The following is a 19501-nucleotide window of genomic DNA, read 5'->3' as shown; positions in this document are numbered from 1 at the left end:
TCCTGAGCAACCTGAGCCTGTTGGACAAGAGCAGGAACTTCCAGCTCAGGCCTGTGTCCAGCTGGGGCCACCACCAGGGTTTGGTGCAGGGACTTGCAGGGCCCAGAGGCTGGCTGCTTGCACAAGTCCGCTGTCTTGGCACCTGCCCATGCCTCCAGCTGCCACTGCGCCCCTCACAGGGTCGCCACAAAAGAGGAGCTCATCCCTCAGGAATGCATCAGGCAACCTGTCCTATGCCCACCTCATCACCAAGTCCATCAAGAGCTCAGGGTGGAAGCAGCTCATGCTGTCGCAGATCTAAGAGGAGATGGTCAAGTATGTGCCATACTTCAAGGGTAAGAGTGACAGCAACAGCTCGGCGGGCTGGAAGAATTCAATTTGCTTTAATCTGGCCCTACACAGCAAGTCCATTTGTGTGCAGAATTAAGGAACCGGAAAAAGTTCTTGGTGGATGCTCAATCCAGAGGGAGGTAGGAGTGGAAAATCCCCCTAGAGAAGAGCTGCGTCCCTGGACAACAGTAAATTTGCTAAGAGCCGAGGCTGAGCTGTTAAGAGAAAAAGTGTCTCTACAGTCTGGTCAGGAGAGTGCCTGGGACAGCCCAGGATCTCAGTTTTATAAATGGCATGCGAGCCCTGGCTCTCACAGCAGTGATGGCTTTGATAACTGGCATACATTTCACCCTCCAACTAGCTCAAATGCTAGTACTATTAGTGGGAGACTTTATCCCATTATGACCGAACAGGATGATCTTAGAGATGGGGATGTGCATTCTATGGTGTACCCACTATCTGCTGCAAAGATGGCTTCTGCTCCGCCCAGTCTGTCTGAGATAAGTAATCTTGAAAATATGGAAAACCTTTTGGATAATCTCAACCTTGTCTCATCACCAATGCCATTAACTGTTTCAACTCAGTCTTCACCTGGCACCAGGATGCAGCAGACACCATGCTATTCATATGTACTACCAAACACCAGTCTGAATTCACCCAGCCCCAACTCCCAAAAATATACACATGGCCAGTCCAGCAGGAGTCCTTTGCCCCACATGCCTATGTAAACACTTCAGGACAACAAATTGAGCTATGGAGGTATGAATCATTGTAACTGCGCACCGGGACTCTTGAAGGAGTTGCTTAGTTACTCTCCTCCTCATCATGACATTATGACAGTAGTTGATCCTGGGATCACCCAACCCAACAGCCAGGTCCTTGGTCAGAATGTTAATGGGCCCTAATTTGGTCATGTCAACCTATGGTAGTCAGGCATCTCATAACAAAATGATGAACCCCAGCTCCCACACCCACCCCGGACATACCCAGCCAACATCTGCAGTTAATGGGGGTGTCTTGCCTCATGTGGTCAGCACCATGCTCCACACCTCAGGAATGAACTGCCCCCAGTGAAGACAGCTTTACAAGTGTTGCTGTCGCTCACCATGCAGATGAAAGCCCTGGGGGCCTACTCCTCAGTGAGCAGCTGCAATGACCATGGCAGGATGGGCCTTCTCAACCAGGGTAGGCTCCCAAGTGACTTGGATGGCATGTTGATTCACATGGAGTCCATCATTTGGAACAACCTCATGGACCGTGATATGTTAGATTTTGATGCTGACAATGTGTTGCCCAACCAAAGCTTCCCACACAGCTTTAAGACAATGACACATAGCTGGGTATCAGGCTAAGAGTGAGTTAGTGAACAGGCTACAGTTTAAAGGACTTCAGATTGTCTGACAACAGGAATGGAGAGAAGCAGTCCAAAGATGTCCTTCACCGCTCATTTTCCTTTTCTTGATTAAAAAAAAAAGGGGAAAAAAAGCAATTTTTTTTTTTTCCTTTCGTCAGACTTGGCAGCGAAGACACTTTTCCTGTACAGGATGTTTGCCTGATGTTTGCAGGTTATGTGCCACTGTAGGTAAGGACTGTGTCATTGGAAATTTCATTACAATGAAGTGCCAAACTCATTACACCATATAACTGCAGAAAAGACATACAGATACTGGTGTGCTTTCAAGTTTTCTACATAAGCAGTAGCTACAGAACTATGTGTGTTTTGTTGTTGTTGTTGTCATTGTTGTTTTAAATATCCATTAGGTCAAAGGAAAGTTTTGTAATACTGTGATGGTCTCATGTCTTTGATAAGTTAAACTTTTGTTTGTACCACCTGTGTTCTGCTGACCAGATGAACCACAGAGAACCAAGCTCTCCATCCTGTGTCTCCATGGAACAGCTTTGGGCCTGTTCACAAGGCCACCCAATTTACATGAGAACCAATAGCCCATTATCATTCTGCTGAATTAATGGACTTGTCAAACACATTTGGGAAAAACAGATTAAAGGCCAGCCTTGTACAGGTCTTTTCTAATTTTTTGGTTTGTTATTTGAAAATTTGTACAAATATTTAAATGATTCTAATTTCCAGATAAATGACTTTTGACATCATTGGGACTTGAGATCATTTTTGAAATAGATATTGAACGGTAATGTTTTCTTAAAACTCGAGTCTACTTTGTTACATAGGCTGATTGTAAATTTGTGGAATCCCAGATATTTGAGGCAACATCCATAATTTTCATTTTGTATTTCTAACTGGATTAGTACCAATTTTATATGTGTTTAACTGGCTTGTACACTTTGGGATGTTACCTGGTACTGTTTCTGACTAATCTTAAAATCATTATAATTAGTACTTGCATACTCAACATTTCTGGCTCTGTTCTGGCAGGAGAGTGATGGTTAGTCATGGACATTTTGTGTTTAATCTTTAGGAGAACTTAGTAAGCTTTTATGTATGTATTTTAAAGAAATTCCATCTGCTCCTATTATCCTGTGAACTAAGTGCACCACAAAGCATTAAGTCTTCTGATAGATGCTTCTATGCTATGTTGTTTCAGTGACTCCTGAGGGGCCTCGTTATGTTTATAGATCAGAAAGGGAGACCTGAGGCTAAAACCATGCTCCTCTCTCAAACTGGGAGTTTTGAGCAACTTAACCTTTTGGAATTGAGCTTCAGGAAATGTTTTCCCTCATATTTCTGTGCTCTTATTTTGGTCTAGGTGGAGGCTGGCTTGGTAGCTCTGCCTTGCAGGATTACGTTCAGACTCACACTTCATTCCTCTCTGCGTTCTGTCCTGCAGATTACTTAGCACACTGGAAATTTAGGTGGAAGGAGGAAAATTTTAAATAGGACTTTAGTGATTTGCAGAATGCTTCGTGTCCCTGAGTGCAGATGGCTACCAAAGTGATTAGAGCTTGTTTACAAACTGGGGCAATGAATTGGAAAGCCAACAAACCAGCTGTAAGTTGTATGTTTGAATTTACTGTAAATGCTCTTATTGTAAGTTAAGAATTGGAGAATTTCCTTAGCCTTTAGCAACCTCAACTATAATTCTTCATCATTATGTTTTAATATTATGCAGTTACCTATAACTGACAGACCAGGTTAATTGGCTTTGCATCCATCACTATTTTCAACTCTTGTGGCATGCCCTAAGTCAGCACAGTAAAAGAAGCAGGTGCACAAAAATGTTCCTCTTGCCTTCTTGAGAAGGCTCTGATTCCTTTCTGTGTATTTAGCCCAGATCACACTTGCTTTGTCTTGCATGTGAATTGCAGATCTGTTGGCTTGGTCTTTCCTACATGTTTAATGAGAACACAAGGGTTCCTGAAAGATTTCCTATAGAAGGCCAGCTCTATTGTAAGCTTCCCACTGTGAATTCTATTGTCTTCAAAATTCATTAAACAGCCACCTGTCCAACCATCTTCGCTGCTAGCCACTCCAAAATATGTCTGGTTTTGGAAACCCTAGTTCCTCTAAGCAGTGCCTTCTGCATATGTAATAGAACTTGTTGGTGCCAGAGTGCTTGGGTTCTCATCTCTGTTACTGTGTCCAGCTTCTTTCCTCCTCCTGTGCCATCACACAGTGAGCCTCAGAGCCCCTGTTTGTTCACTAAAGAGGCAACTCCAGCTGAAATCACTCTTAAGATCTTATTACAACCTAGAGTAACTTTTCAAAACATGTTTCTTCTTCCTGTGTCTGTGTATCTTTTTTTTCCCTGCAAATTCTTCTTTGTGTTGAAATTCTAACATGAATCTTGGGTATCTCTCTGGGGTACAGTGAAGTCCAGTGAAAGCCATCTTGTCTGTTTTGAAAACAAATATTATGTAACCTCTGGTAATTCTTTTTCTGTATTAATATGGACGTTCTTGAGTAATTAGGGTATTCATTATTGTACATGATTGCTTTGTGAAATGTGCAAATGAGATCACCTATGCAGCCTTGTTTATTACCTCTGGTTTGTAGTGTTATTAAAAGCACATTCTATTGTAAATAAATAAATAAATAAAATTAAAAAATAAAATCAATGGTTTGAAAGATACCTCTTTTCCAACTGTATTTTGTAAGTGATTATTTCTAGTGTGTACACAGAAATGCACTTCTGTACTTCCTACCTTCTGGAGGCCAGGAGTCTGAAATGCATCTTATGGGGCAAAAATGAAGGTGTCCACATGGTCTTACTCCCTCAGAAAGCTTGAGGGAGGGATCTGTTTCTTCATCTTCTCCAGCAGGTAAAGCCACATTTCCTGGCTATTCCTCCAACTTCAAACCCAGTGGCATAGCATCTTCTCTGACTTGACTTCCCTCACATGGCCTTTGCTTCTGATACATCCCTGTCCCCCCCTTACTAGAGAGCCTTGTGATGACACTGGGCCCATGTGGATAATCCAGGATCATCTCCTGCGTCAAGGTCCTTCACTTCATCCCACCAGCAAAGACCCTGTCAACATAAGGAACTATGCACAGGTCCCACGGATTAGGATGTGGCTCTTTGGGGGCCACTGTCCGGCTAGCCACCCTTCACCCACTCTCCAGGCAGGCCCCACCTCTTTCCCTCACTATTCCAATTACATCACTCTTCTTTCAGTTTCCTGACTACAACATACCTACTCTTGCCATCAGCCTTGTTCACATCCTGAATGTGAAATGGGTTTCACAGAAGGGGAAAGAGCATTCCGCATAATAGAAGGAAAAGAACTGCAATTCCCAGGATAGCTAGGAGGGTAGAATGAGTGACAGCCTGAGGGACAGAGTGAGTTAGGGAGTCCTGAGAAGACCCCTCTGCTGACGGGGCATTTCAGAGCCATCATAGAAAAGAAAATCCTCTAACAGATATGGATGATGTGGTGACGAAAATCCTGTTTCATCTCTAAAACCCTCTAGTAAGGCTGCATTGCTCATTACAGCTTCTGCGTGAATGTGTGGAGCCAGGCTCCAGGACACAGCAGGTTACAGGAGAAACCAAGGGCACCCGGGGCTGAGCCTGGCCCTCGCCAGAAGTCCAGTTGCACTGTGGAACAACAGGATAGCAGGCTGTGAGGGGCGGCCAGGTGGAGCATCATGACAGAACAAAACCTCATGACACCTGTCTTTTCAGAGAGGCAAACCCACCTGTCAAACAAGGCTATGAGGAGAAACTGGGAGGTGCCCATGTGTCCGTCCCTGGGAGGCAGGTAGCCCAGATGCTCAAATATCTACTTACAGCAGTGGAGAGTCGTGACGCCAGCGTCATTTCCAGGTTCCCCTTCAGGCCCACCAGGGGTGGCACCAACGTCAATAGGTCTTTAACCTCCACAAACACAGGCCAATGCTGGTGGGGAAAGAGTAAGATCAATCCAAACACACATATTGGCACATCTTCGAAATTTCTTGAGAGAAGTTGTGGCAAGTTACTTTAGCAGCTAGGAAAACTGGAGGCCAGACTGTGTCCGAGCCTGACTGGCGGGGTCCAGCCTGCAAACACGACATACCCAGGGTGGCCCATGTGTCTGTAGCAACAGGAACAAGTCACCAGTTTCAAAGCTGGGAGATTTCTCATGAATGGGAGAGCTGGTGAGAACATCTGGGACAAAGGAGTGACATAGATTTCCCAGTGACCCAGAGTATCATGTGGGGACACTGGATTTGTCAAAACAGACAGAATGTAGCTCTATCCAGGTCTCTATCAAAGGTAAAAGATTAAAAAAAGTATGAAAGGGGGCACCTGGGTCTTTCAGTCAGTTGAGCATCTGACTTCGACTCAGGTCATGATCTCACAGTTCGTGAGTTTGAGCCCCATGTCGGGCTCTGTGCTGACAGCTCAGAGCCTGGACTGTGGGGGGCCGGGCCCCGGTGCCAGGCTGAGACCGGGTCGAGCAACGTTCCCTGTTGACTCAAGCCAACCCGGTGGTTCCCCCTCCCATTCCCCCACTTTCAAGGGCATACGAAAGCCTTGTCAAGGCTGAGAAAGTTAATTCCTGAAGCCTGTGGTCTGCAGGTGTTGGCAGTAATGCTACCTCCCTTTTTCTACCCTGAGTCAGATAGAAACAAACATGGGAATTGTGTTTTGCTAGCAATCTTATCAACAAGGTCTTGTGACCTGTCTAGAAAATGCACAAGAAACACAGAACTAAATGTTTTGGTTGGCAGCGATTATGTGAAACCTGTTTATTCGTAGAATGGCCTGACCCATAAGAGTCTGGATATAAAAGATTGTGTACAGCAACAATAAAGCCGTCACTTGGGCCATCAGCCCAGGGGACCCTCCTGTTCCCAAACTTTCTCTTCTCTCTTTTTTCTTGCATTCCCCTACCCTCAGGACCCTGACCTCGGTGATTGTCATGCCGGTCGCGACACTGGACCCTGCTTTGGATTCTGTGTCTCCCTCTCTCTCTGCCCCTGCCCCACTTGTGTTCTCTCTCTCTCTCTCTCTCTCTCTCTCTCTCTCTCTCTCAAAAATAACTTCTTTGTGAGGTGAAAATTATTCCCACCAGTTTATATGGAATTAGATTGCTTATTCCCACCCTACCCCCATCAATTTTCAATACCTCATCCGATTCTATTGACTTAATTTACCTCTCAGTACCCTATAGATTTCTGTGATCCCTACGCTAAGAGCTCCTCCTGGTTTTAGAATTCTAGACCTAAAACAACACTCCTACTGTGTTAGCTAGGAGATAGGAGCCCTGGGGTCTGGGCCCTGTTGCTTGAGACTGAAGATATGGTGGGGGGAAGGAGAAGGGGGGTAGAGCCCAGGAGAGTCCTCTAAAGCAGCCCAACAAAACATCTTACAGGGTCTGGAGTGAAAGGGTCAGGCGTCCTTCATGTCCTCAGAGAGAGGAAGAGCACTCATGGCTGCCAGTTCCCTCTTTCTTTTTACCTCATTGGCAAAGCTGGGAAATTCAGAATCCAATCCCAGCTCTGATGGAGCTATGAGTCTACCCTTCTCTGAAAGTTCAGAAGAAAACCATGTCACCAGGCAAGAAGGTGCTCCCACTGTCTGTCAGCGGCCTCCTGTGGCTCCCAGGCTTCCAGAAGCATTTGGCCCCTGTGCAGCTATCCCACCAGTGTGCCACAGCATGCATGGAGACGGAAGTCCCTAGCCCAGTTCCTGGCACAGGCACCCCTCCCTGGGCTCCAGCCCCCCCTGAGGCCGGCATCCTCTACCCCAAGCCTCCTCTGGCCTCCCACCTCAGCCTGCTCTCAAGCACCTTCATTTTTGCTGACACACAAGACCAAGTCCCCACCAACTCAAGTGTAAAAATAAATCCCCTCTCTCTGCATCCCGTCACAGAAGCTTCCCCTTGTCTTCCTCAGCACCACTGAACTTAGTGAGTCTTGTTCTCACCCTCTCAGATGCTATGCTAGCTGCTGTCCCTCCCCACCCCATAGCAATGCCCTTTCCTTGGGCTCTTCTAACCTCCATTCTTCACTCCTTGGCTCTCTGAGCTATGGACCTCCCCCACCCCCATTCCCAGCTGGTGTTAAGCTCCAATTGTGTGACAGGCACTCCTCTGACTCCATGTCACTCCTGTGAACTCACAACCACATACCCCCAGTCTGAAACTGACCTCTGCTTATTCCATGTTGACCTCCATTGAGGGCTCCTCTTCCTCCTCCTGACCTCTTTTTCTTAATATTATTTAATTTAAAGAGCTTTATTTCCTTTCTCCAGATAGGCAGGCTGCAAAGCTAGAAATTTTACCAAGGTCTAACAATAATTCTTGATTCTTCCAAATGGACACAGGCTTTTCTACTCTGGACCGTCCTTGGGTTACGTAATAGCCTTATGGAACTGATGCTCAAGAAAACAGTTCATCATTTTCAAGAGGTCTGTCCTCTAACTCCACAGTTGAGAAACTCCCTGTTACAGAACAGACAGAACCGAGCCAAGGGCAAGGTTAGGCTGGCATCAAACCACTTACTGCTCTGCGGCACTCATGGTTCCTGACCCATCCATTCCAAGTCTGCTTTCTGCCAACAGTGGCTCCCAGAGGTCAGGAGACCAAAGGCTGTAGATCTCCTAACCTATTAATCCTGAGTCCTTCATGCTTCATCTTCATTCTCCTTCCCTGCCATTTCCTCTCCCTCCCAAGGCTTGAGTCACCTTCTACTGCACACCCTACATGACCTCACCCACAGCCATCTCCATCCTCCCTACATTAACAAGCGGCCCTAAGGGGGTGAAGGGCAGGAGGAGAGCCTTTGCATCAGTCATGTGGGTGTGGGCTGGGACACAATGATGGCCACAGAGACTTGAGAAGTCACATCTAGACACACCAGGCACCATATAACCACCAGGGGTCTATTATGGGACAAAGTCAACTAACAGGGAAGACTAAAGCAGAAAAGCAGTAGGACCCTGGATCCTCACTGACACTGTTAATCCAGGGAACTAACAAGTACTAGAGCAGTCTGATCTGTAGCCTTCTTTATAGGAATCCTAAATGACTCTAGTCACTTGGAGTTAGGGTTTTCTGACGAAGACATTGTGCTCTGTGCTGGTGATGTTCGACATCTCTGGCTCAGATCTGTCTTCTAAGCACTGCACCTGCCTACCCAACTGCTGACTGAATCCTGACATCCCATGGGCCCTCCAAAATCAGGATTCCAGACTTGACCTTCCTTGCACAGACCCTTTGCCCTGCCCACTGTTGCTCCAGGCATCCTTCTTGGTCTTCCAGCAGGGACTTAAGTAACCCCCTGTGTTCCCTGACAGCCTGGCATCCAAGTCATGGTAACTGTCTTAATTTCCACCACAACTGCCCTCTCTGGCAATGCTTCAAAGAAATCTTATGAGGGGCACTGGGGAAATCAAAATCAGTCAGAGTTAGTAATGGTTCTTGCACTCGCGGGGCTCTGAATCACAGCCACAGCTTCCCAGCTCTTCCCTGTGGCCTTCACCCTGCTGCCACAGTTCAGTTCTGTTACAGTTATGACCCTGTCACTCAGCCCCTTGACCAGTTCTGATCCTGGGCATACACCCAATAGATCTGTCCCCTCAAAACATACAAGAAATAGACAGGAATGTCTCTGGTAGTATCATGCTTCAAAAACATCCAAAACTAATGCACAGTATTAGAAGGCAGAAGACTGGTTTAGGTGGGGCAGAGGATGGAGGAGCCTGCTGGGGGCTGAAAATGCTCTTGACCTGGATGGGGATTATACAGGTGCATTTATCCTGAGATGGTCATTCAAACTCTACATATAACACGTACAATTTTCAACACATCCATGATATACTTCAATAAAATACACATTTATTTTAAAACAAATAATGAGGACAAAAATCAACAACCCCTCTGCACTCAGCATACAACTTGAGCAGAGCAGACAGCCCTTCTCACAGGCTGTCCAGCACCCCACCCCATGACCATGGCCAATTGCTGTTCCTCACTCCTTGCAAATGCCCACTCATTTGTCTGTATCTCTGCACACATTGATCCCTTTGCTTGGACTGTCTGCTCTCTCTTACATCATCCCAGAAACTATTATGTTATCCTTTAAGGTCCAACTCCGACTGTCCTACTAACTGCAGATTCTTTGACTCCTCTGGGAAAAATGAACTGTTCCCTCTTTCTTCACAGGCAAATGTCTGCTCACTGCTCCACTCCCTTAACACTGGCTCGTGGGATGAAGCACCTGCCTCACCCCCTAAGCTACAAAAGCCAGGGAGGCAGAGACAGGTCTGTTTCTGCTCACCATTGCACTCCTGGGGCCTGAGAGCAGCTAACACAAAATTCAACAAAATATGCTGAATGCATAAATGAGGAACCAGATGAATGAATGAATTCATCTATCCTACTCTGTGCTCAGCTACCAGCTGCTCAAAAGCAGACACCTGTCTGATTCATCTCTAATTCAGTGAAGAAAGACTACATACACTCTAACAATTACAACCGCTGTCACTGTCTCTGGTGCCCACGGGCCTACATAAACCCCCAAGAAGGCCTGAAAGGATACACAAGACATGATGATAGAAGCTTCCTCCAGGGATGAGATTGAGGGCTGAAATACTTATTTTATAAAAAAGAGAAACATGGGCTCCTGGGTGGCTCGGTTGGTTCAGCATCCAACTTTGGCTCAGGCCATGATCTCATGGGTCACGACTTCAAGCCCTGCATTGGGCTCGCTGATACCACCTTGGAGCCTGCTCGGGGTCCTCTTTCGCCTTCTCTCTCTGTGCCTGCCCCCCCAACCACCACACTCAAAAATAAACATTAAAAAAAGAGAAAGGGAGAGAAACATCTATATATACCTTACTTGTGTATCTGAAAAATAATTTTTTGAAAAAAAAAACTGAACTCTCTGGCCCCTTACTGGGCCCCAATCCCTGGACCCAACTATAGACTGACCCCAAACCCCATTAACAGAGAGACTCCTGACCCCAAATCTACAGTAGGTAAAGTTAGCACCTAACCAGTACTCTTGGGGCCAGCCCACTATGCCAGAGACAGCCACGAGGTGCTCCTGCCAGGAGGTTATCCCTGCTTCAGGCTCATGGGGCTATGAGGCCCCAGAATGTGGCAGCCTGGGTATAGTGGGAGCCAGGCCACCCTCCTATGTTATGGACTTTCCCCCTGGAACAGTGTTGACAAGGCCACATCCTGCACCACTGAGCGGGGGTGACCAGGGAGGTGGTGGTGCACGTGCAGGAGACACGAAAACCTGAGTGCCCTTGACCTGGGAGTCACTGCACATTTGCAAACTGGAGAGAAAGAATGAGCTGTGTCTTCCAGGGCTGTTATCTGTTCCTCCCAAATGCTGGGCCTCCCAAAGCTGGATGGCTCAAGGCCTGGATTTGCAAAGTTGCCCAAGTATGCTCTGGGCCTCCTTCCCAAGACATCCCCTTTTCTTCATGCTAGACTCCCAGATGGAGACTTAACACAAGGTCAGGAAACGGCCCTCCAGTTGGAGGCACTTCCTCCTGGACTGGCCTCCTGTGTCACCTCTGCTGATGGTCGGGTACAATCCCGAGCCCTTCTTCCCCTGACATCCCACCCAATCTTCCAGACTCTGCTGAGATCCCCCAACTGACTGATATATAACCTCTGAGGCTGCAGCAACTGAAGGACATGCACTGTGGTGTAGGGGCTCAAAACCATGTTCCATGAAGTGGCCATGGAAGATCAAAACAGAGACACAGGGCAGAGTCTTTCTCTGGAGAAGGGTCTTAGGAAGGGGGTGAGAGACTAGTAGAGCAGCCCAAGAGGTGAAGTTCTGAGGTGAGAGAGACGGGGATCTAGGTTGCAAGCCCAAATGAATGCTTTCTAACAGCAAGTTGGCCAGTACACAAAGGGCTGCCCTAGCCCCAGGAGGGGTGAGTGTCCCATCCACTGAAGTCTGAAGGCAGAGCCATCAAGAGCCTCATCCAGAGACCAGGGGACAGGGTGGGTGTTGGTAACCCCTCTTCAACTCACACACAGATGCACAAAGAATGCTGAACTGTCATCAGGAAGGAGATGCTTTGTGGAACTGAGGAAGGCACTGCACTAGCTGCAATGTCCCCATGGGCTGCAAAACTAAATTTAAATTTAATTTCACTGATTAAAAAGCACATTACAGGGGCACCTGGGTGGCTCAGTCGGTTGAGCATCTGACTCTTGATTTTGGCTCAGGTCATGATCCAGAGTCATGGGATCGAGCCACACATTTGGCGCTGTGCTCACAGCAAAGAGCCTCCTTGGGATTCTCTCTCCCTCTCTCTGCCCCTCCCTCCCTCACTCAGGTACACACATGCACACACTCTCTCTTTTAAAAAAAATATAATAAAAGCACATTACATAGCAAGATCCCATATATTTATGTTTACACATTCTTGATAGACACGCACCACGATGTTGATAGAGATTATGGGCACCCTTCCTTCTTCACTTGTGCATATTTTCTAATTTTTCTATCACACACTAACTATAAAAATATTTAGGTAGAGAGAGCAAACCCTCAGTGATTCAAACAGCATTACGTGAACCAACCCCAGGGCATAAAGAGACCAGGAGAAGTGAATGCCAGAGTGTGTGCTCGTTTAAGGGCCTCCCCACAATGCTTCTAATCAACAGAGACCACCACATCCCCACACTCGTCTGGACCCCAGCCCGGGATCTGGACCTTGTCCCCTCACTGAAGAGCCCCACAGAGATTCTGGGGACTGGAGGGAACAGTGCCCATCACCCTTGGAGTCACAACACGAAGCATACTGGGTGTCTCACCCTCACAACCCAGTGAGGTCAGTGCATTCATTAGCCCCATCTGTAGATGGGGAAACTGATACGGGGGAAGCTAATGAATTCCCTCAAGTAGTAAGTGAATGGCAGAGGATTTGAACCCCTCCAGGCCCTGCCTGATGAATCTGGAAGGAAAATGGTTTGAGCTAACATGGTTAGTGTGGGCTGACCTTGGAGAGGGTCGTCAGAAGCTTCTTTGAATTTCAGACCCGAGGCCCCCCGGAGGATCCTCCTGCTGGCACCACTGAGCCTGGGAATCCTGGGCTGCACCCCGACTCAGGGCCTCTGGTGTCCCCTGGCCTATCATATCTGTGATGCCTAGGGAGCCTGGTTTCCCACCCCCCTCCCCCCAGGCCCCCAAATGCCCGGTACGCACTTGGATAGTGTTCATCACCAGGCCGGCTGTCAACATGCCCAAGCCTGAGAGCAGAATGGGCACCATGATCTGGCACATGATAGAGAAGACCCCATGGGGGGACCGGGTGAGTTCACAGCTGATGCCTCGCAACTTCTTGCCCTGGAAGCAAAACTGCAGGTTCAGCTGGGTGACCACCATGATCAGGCTGCCAACCACGTTCACAGGAGCAAGACGTCCACTTGTGTCCTCTGTCTTCCTCCTGCACCAGGATATGCTTCCAAAGATGCACACATAGGGAACGCTTCCAGTGCCCTGAGCCGCTGGCAGGATCCCCGAATGCCCCTCAGCCAAGGGCCAGAGCAAGCAAGGAACAAAGGCCAGTGTGACTCAGAGCCTCATGTGGGGCCTTGGCAAACTCCTGCTGTTTCTCCACCCCCTACAGATCAGGTTCTCCTCAGAGAGTAGCTGCTCTGTCATCCAGGACGTCCCTCAGCTAAGTCTCTCACAGTGACCTTGATAGCATCCAGCCTTCCAGCCTACACTGGCTTGGGCTAGACCCTGGGAGACAGAACCACATGAGGCCTGACCTTGGTGAGGGCCACAAAGAATCCTGCCTGCCTCTGCACACACTCCCCAGTTGCTTCTACTCTTGGCAGACAAAGGCCTGGAGAAATCTCAGCCTAAAGGACCCACTCTTACAGCCCCCCTGAGGAGTTTCATGCCTCAAGGTTGAGAGGGCTGCAGGTACCCAAGAAAGAAGCCACATCCTGTGATCATCTTGACTTCAGAATCCAAGGGCTCTTGACCATATGAAGAAGCTATGTTCACAGAGGAAATGCAGCCCTCTTTACTCTCAAGGGCCCAGAAAACTAATAAACACTTCCAGGGGCACCTGGGTGGCTCAGTCGGTTCAGTGTCTGACTTTGGCTCAGGTCATGATCTGATCAGGTCATGATCAGGTCTGTGAGTTCAGGTCTGTGAATTCAGGCCCGGCGTTGGGCTCTGTGTTGACAGTTCAGAGCCTGGAGCTTGCTTCTGATTCTGTGACTTCCTCTCTCTCTTCCCCTTCCCTGCTCATGCTCTGCCTCTCTCTCAAAAATAAACATAGGGGCACCTGGGTGTCTCAGTCGGTTAAGTGTCTGACTTTGGCTCAGGTCATGATTTCACAGTCTGAGTTCGGGACCTGCATTGGGCTGTGCTGACAGCTTGGAGCCTGGAGCCTGCTTTGGATTCGGTGTTTACCTCTCTCTCTGTCCCTCCCCCACCTATGCTCAGTCTCTCTCTCAAACATAAAATAAACATAAAAAAAAATTTTTTTTAAAGATGCTTCTGAAGAGGCTCCACTCTCATCCATTACAAAGGTTAGACCAGCCCTGATACCCAGCTTACTGCCCCCTTCCAGAGAGTAGGCTTGGATATCACCTTTGACTGCCAGCAAGTCTACTGTTGGGTGTGCACTGGGCATTCCACAGGTAGCAGGGATGGAATGTCAGGCATGAGGGTTGGCTGGAACAGGGATCAAGGTCACAGCCAGAAGAAGCCCAAGGCTGAAGGTCAGAAGCACACTCACCTACTGACCCTGTGGGACTTCTCCTGGACCAGGATCCTGATCTGAGCCTCAACTTCTGCTCCTGTTCCTAAACCAGGGCCATCTTGGGCAACCTCCTGGTTCCCCTCTGTTGGATAGTCTATCCCACACTCAGGTCCCATCCCCTTAGCCTGGAGTTCACAATCTAGATCCTACTGACCTCCCCAGGCCTATCCACCTCTCTCCCAGCTCCAGCCAAACTTCTCCAACAACTATTTTCCTCATGCCCCAAATATTCCTCTCTCTACATCTGTCCTCAAACAATTCATTTGCTCATTCATTCAATAGATATTTTTAAGCCCTTCCTTGGAGCCAGACATAACGAGCTCTAAACTTCTTGGACATTCTCCCATTGGGAGTTGGAGTTTCAGTCTCCTCCCTTCAACCTGTGACTGCTGGACCAGTAGAACACAGTGGAAAAGACACTGTGTCAGTCTGGTTCTTGAGAAACAGTCTCCGCTTCCCATCTCTTGAGATGCTCATACTTGAAACCCAGATACCATGCTATGAGAAAGCTCAAGTAGTCACACAGAAAGGCCATGTATGACTGTTCCAGCTGAGGATCCGGGTGACAGCAGCAACTGTCATGTCATGTGAGTGAGCTAGCCTGGATTGGGTACAATGCTTGGCAAGCCACCTCAGAAGATGCTGCACACAGCAGACATCCATTCTCACAGAGCCCTATTCGAACTGTAGATTCATGATCAAACTGAATGACTAGCTTTAAACAAGCCACTAAATGTGGATGCAGTGTGTTGCATAGCAATAGATAACTGGGACACCTGGGGAACCTCATCTCCACCCTTTACTTTTCTCATCTCAGAGAAACTAACAATTTCCAAACCTCTCTCTAGTCCAGACCCCTTCCCTGAGCTTTCAGGCTCTGTGTAACCCCTGTATAACTCAATTAGTCTTTCACGTTTGTTCCTTCCAACTCCTCCCCCAAGCCTCTTGCTTCAATAAATGGTTCTGCCAGAAGCCCAAACTGCACTCTGACTGCCCGTTCCCTGACCAACTCAACCCCACATCCAGTCTACCTGTCCCCATGTCTTCCCCTCCTCTCCAGCTCATGGACACCACCTTCGCCATAGCCCTTAACTACCTCCTAACCCTTCTGTCCACCAAAAGTAATACCTGCTCTTTAACATCTTATATTATGTCTTCAAGTCACCTGCTTGCCCAAATATCCTCAATAGCTGTCAACTCATTACCTGAGAGAGTTCAGATTTTGTGGCCAGACATTCAAGGTCTCTCACAATTTAGGGGGGGAAAGCATCCTTTTGAGCCCTCTGTCTGTCTAGTACATGATCATCCACTGCATGCCTTAAAAGGAGCTTCCTGTGGACCCTCACATGGGCTGTGCCTATGTTCACACTACTCCCTCTGCATGTTCCACTCGCTGCTCAGGCCAAACTCTTGCCAAACCTCATGGCCAACTGAGGTGCCTTCTCATCTCTGAGGCCATTCCAGTGTCCTGGCCAGAGCCTAACATCTTCCCCAGAATTACCAACGCTCTTTTTTGAACCCCTCTGAGGGAAGTCCACATATGTCTAATGACATAATGAAATGCACATACATCAACCCTCCCATCCCAAAGTGCACTCCTCTTGAGGTGGAGTCTGGTTGATTCATGGCCACAATCTTTCAGAGCAGGGGAAAGTATTCATTCACTTACTCCACAGATTAGTACTGAGGGCCTTATGTTTGCCAGACTCTTGGTCTAAGTGTTGTGGTACATCTGTTAGCTGAACAGCACATACTTAGAGCTTTTCAGTGTGGCAGATAATCATAAAAATGGAAATGTAATTATGACCTGTGGTAAGTGCTCTGAAGGAAACCCAAGGAATGGGAGCAAGAAATGAGGATCAACCAACCATACACAGCACCCAACGACCTGCAAATGAAGGAATGAACAAATGAATGAAAGATCTTCATTCCCTTGTGTACCCATCTGTGCCTCTCACTGCCCTTTCACACTGATTTCATGTTCAATCACCAAACTCTCAAAATATCTCTAGGATATCCAGCAGGAAGTACACCAGTTTTGCAAATGAGAAAACAAAGGCCCTGAGAGGGTTTACCCAAGACCACACCCCAAGTCAGTATCAGAGGCAGGACGAAGACCCTCAGCTCCCAACTCTGGGGGCAGACTGCCTCCACCACCCTCCATGCTCTCTGCTCCACACCCTTCTCCTGTCTGATGCTGCCTGCATCTGTGGTTTGGGTTCTTGTGTTCAAACAAGAGTCTGAACCAGGAGGAGGCAGACACAAATGGCATATTTCAGAGAAAAGAGTTGAGATGTTAATTGGTTTCAGACAGAACCACTCTGGGCTGGGCTGGTTTCTCTGGACACTGACCACACGGCTCCCACAGCACTCAGCTGGAGGGACCCCCAACAAGCGATTGCTTTCTTTTGACTTCAACAACTCCTGCGATTTAGTTTTGAATGTGGTCAAACATCCTAATACAATGTATAATCATACACAGTGGGCCTTGAACCATTCTCATCAGTACAGAAGATATGGAAACAGACAATAATTTACATAATTCCATATAGAAACAGATTTCTGATTAAGTTCTTAATTATTAAAAAATATTTCTAATTTCTGTTTAAAAAACCAAATGAGAAATTAAGATAAATGCACACACACATAATACACACACACACATGCAAGTAGTGAAGTTCAGAAGGATAGTCATCAAGATGCTAAGAGTGACTACCGTTGAGAAGCAGAATTTAAAATGACCTTTATTTTATAATGTTCTAACATTCTATTGTGATTACTTGCTTTTATAACCATCAAAACATAAACTGTCACCAAAAATAAATAAAAGATGTCATTACATGAGAAAGATTACTTTCCCATGCAACTTGAGAACAAAATATGTCAACATGGTTTACTGGGTCAGAATCCAGAAGATCAGGAATGTAATTTTAAAAATAGCTAGCACAGGAGAAAAGCTCAAAGACCTTGAACTAGATTCTGGGGCTGCACTGAGCAGCAGATGGAATCTGGGTCAAGCATTAGGTGGTTTCCCAGATGACCCTGAACAAGGCCCTGCCCCTCTACAGGCCTCTAAACTCTAAACATGAGAGGTGGGACTGCATCAGTGGTTTTCAGTCTACTCTGCCACCAGAATGACCTGGGAGCTCCTGAAATGTGTAGCCCAAGCCCAAGCCTGGACCAAAGAATCAGGATCCCGAGGCCTGCAGCATGACCTACTCATCTATTCCAACCCCCTTGATTCTTTGGGAGTGTGTCTTTGGAGGACAATTAGGAAGGCCTGCAGAGGGTGGGCAGAGAGCTTTGGAATGCACATCACCATTCCTGGCTTTCATTTCTGATTCTTCAGTGGGAACTGGGTGTCTTCCCAGAAGCACACCTTCTAAATGGCCTCCTATTCCTTTCATGGCCATCTTGAGCCTGGGCTGTTCTGAGCCAAAATGTCAATCTTAAAAGGCCTGAATTCTTCCTCATCCTGTTAAGGTCTCAGAGATCAAGCTGATTACATTCTCAACAATGGAGGGCTTCTTCTTTATTTCCCACTTCTGATGTCACTGGCAGAACCCACCCACAGGTGAAAACACGAACCAGAGCACTCATGCCTACTCAGGGCTGGCTGTCTTCAAGCACTTTCTCCAAGCAGCTCCTTCATGTCACTCAGGCATTCTGGGATCTCCCTCTCCAAGGCTGAGATGCAGCTGGCCTTCTTGCCTCATAGCTCTTTCTGCTAACACTGACGAATGCATCTGCTGCCCTCCTTGCTTGACTGTGATGCTGTGAGAGTGGAGCCTGGCTCTTGTGTCCTCCACAGGGTCCAGCATAGTGCTGGTCCTCTCTCCCCCACTGCTGACACATACGTGTTGCATTAATGAGTGAAAAAATGAATATACAGAATCATAGAAACAAAGAAAAAAAGAAACCCAATCAGCCTTCTGTAGGTTGAGTGGTGTAAGGCCCTAAAATTGTTACGATCTGCTGCCTTGACATGTGGTAAAACCAGGAGGGCCTCACAGGGTCTACCTGCATCTCCCCCTCCCCACTCTTCTCCAGTGGACAAGGTCCCCTAGTCAAGCAACCGTCCTTACCAAGGGGACCAGGCACAGTTCCCACTTATCCCTGAGTAGGGGGTTTTAGTTCCTGCTGGCCCACAGAATTATTCAAACAAGTCAATCATACCTTCCAATGAGAACTGGGGCACTTTATGCTATTGTTACTACAAAGCCTGCCTCCTGCAGCCTCTCATGGTTCTCTCTGCTTTCCAGTGCAACCCTGTGTGTCCCTGGGTGTGAGTTTGTGTGACTGATAAACTGTGATTTTCTCAGTCCAGTGTTGGGGTCATGTGTTTGGCCATCTCCATATGCTAGGGTGGAAACCCCTCCTTCACCAACAGAGTAAGGAGAGGGTGATTGCAGCAGCTGGCATCACAAACAGGACTGCCCAACCCTGATAGAAGATGCCTGGTCAGCTTTCACTGTAACTGCTCTTTGCTGCCTGACTAGCTCCTGACATGGCCAGTGCTGCCTGGGATGGAGTCACTAACTGCTGGCCAGCTTGTGCATTATTAGCCTGTTCCATGTCCCACTGTCTCTCCTGGGTAATGCCATCTCCTCCCATCACCAAGGCAAGAACTATTGCCAACTGGCCATAGCCCAGCAGGAGGCACCTCAGGGCAATCTGTATCTGGCAAGTGCTCTGTGGCACTCCTGCACCTAGTCTAAATTATAAACTGCCAAGATGGGACACCATGGAACACCCTCCTCCACCCAGCTAAAAATAAAATAGTTAACACAGCCCTATGTAAGCTAACACAGGGCCTTCAAGGTTTGAAATTTATCATACAAGACCTACTTGGTGATTACCCCCACTGCTTCTCCTTTTAAAAGTCCAATTTGGCCTGCTCTTAAACCTGGAAAGAACCTGCCACAGGGTGAATGACTGCATCCTTCATGCTCTGGTTCCATCCACTGTGGCCCCATACACAACATCCAATGTAACTGAAATTACCGACTCCC

General features: G+C 47.6%; 1 protein-coding gene across 2 annotated transcripts in view; it reads right to left on the bottom strand.

The window, feature by feature from the left end:
• Positions 1–19501, bottom strand: part of LOC124524537 (solute carrier family 41 member 3-like) — a 101089-nt gene that overhangs the window by 54886 nt on the left and 26702 nt on the right. For both annotated transcript variants that reach the window (XM_047096848.1, XM_047096849.1), the window contains exon 3: positions 5538–5645. In XM_047096848.1, the coding sequence (XP_046952804.1) occupies positions 5538–5645 (108 nt within the window). The remainder of the gene's footprint in view (positions 1–5537; positions 5646–19501) is intronic.

Source organism: Lynx rufus, unplaced genomic scaffold (genome assembly GCF_022079265.1).
Source record: "Lynx rufus isolate CCGP_SWC_20201006 ecotype Redwood Valley unplaced genomic scaffold, mLynRuf1.p SCAF_4, whole genome shotgun sequence".
Classification (NCBI taxonomy): domain Eukaryota; kingdom Metazoa; phylum Chordata; class Mammalia; order Carnivora; family Felidae; genus Lynx; species Lynx rufus.
The sequence above is the reverse complement of the archived record's forward strand: the minus strand, read 5'-3'. Positions and strand labels throughout refer to the sequence as shown.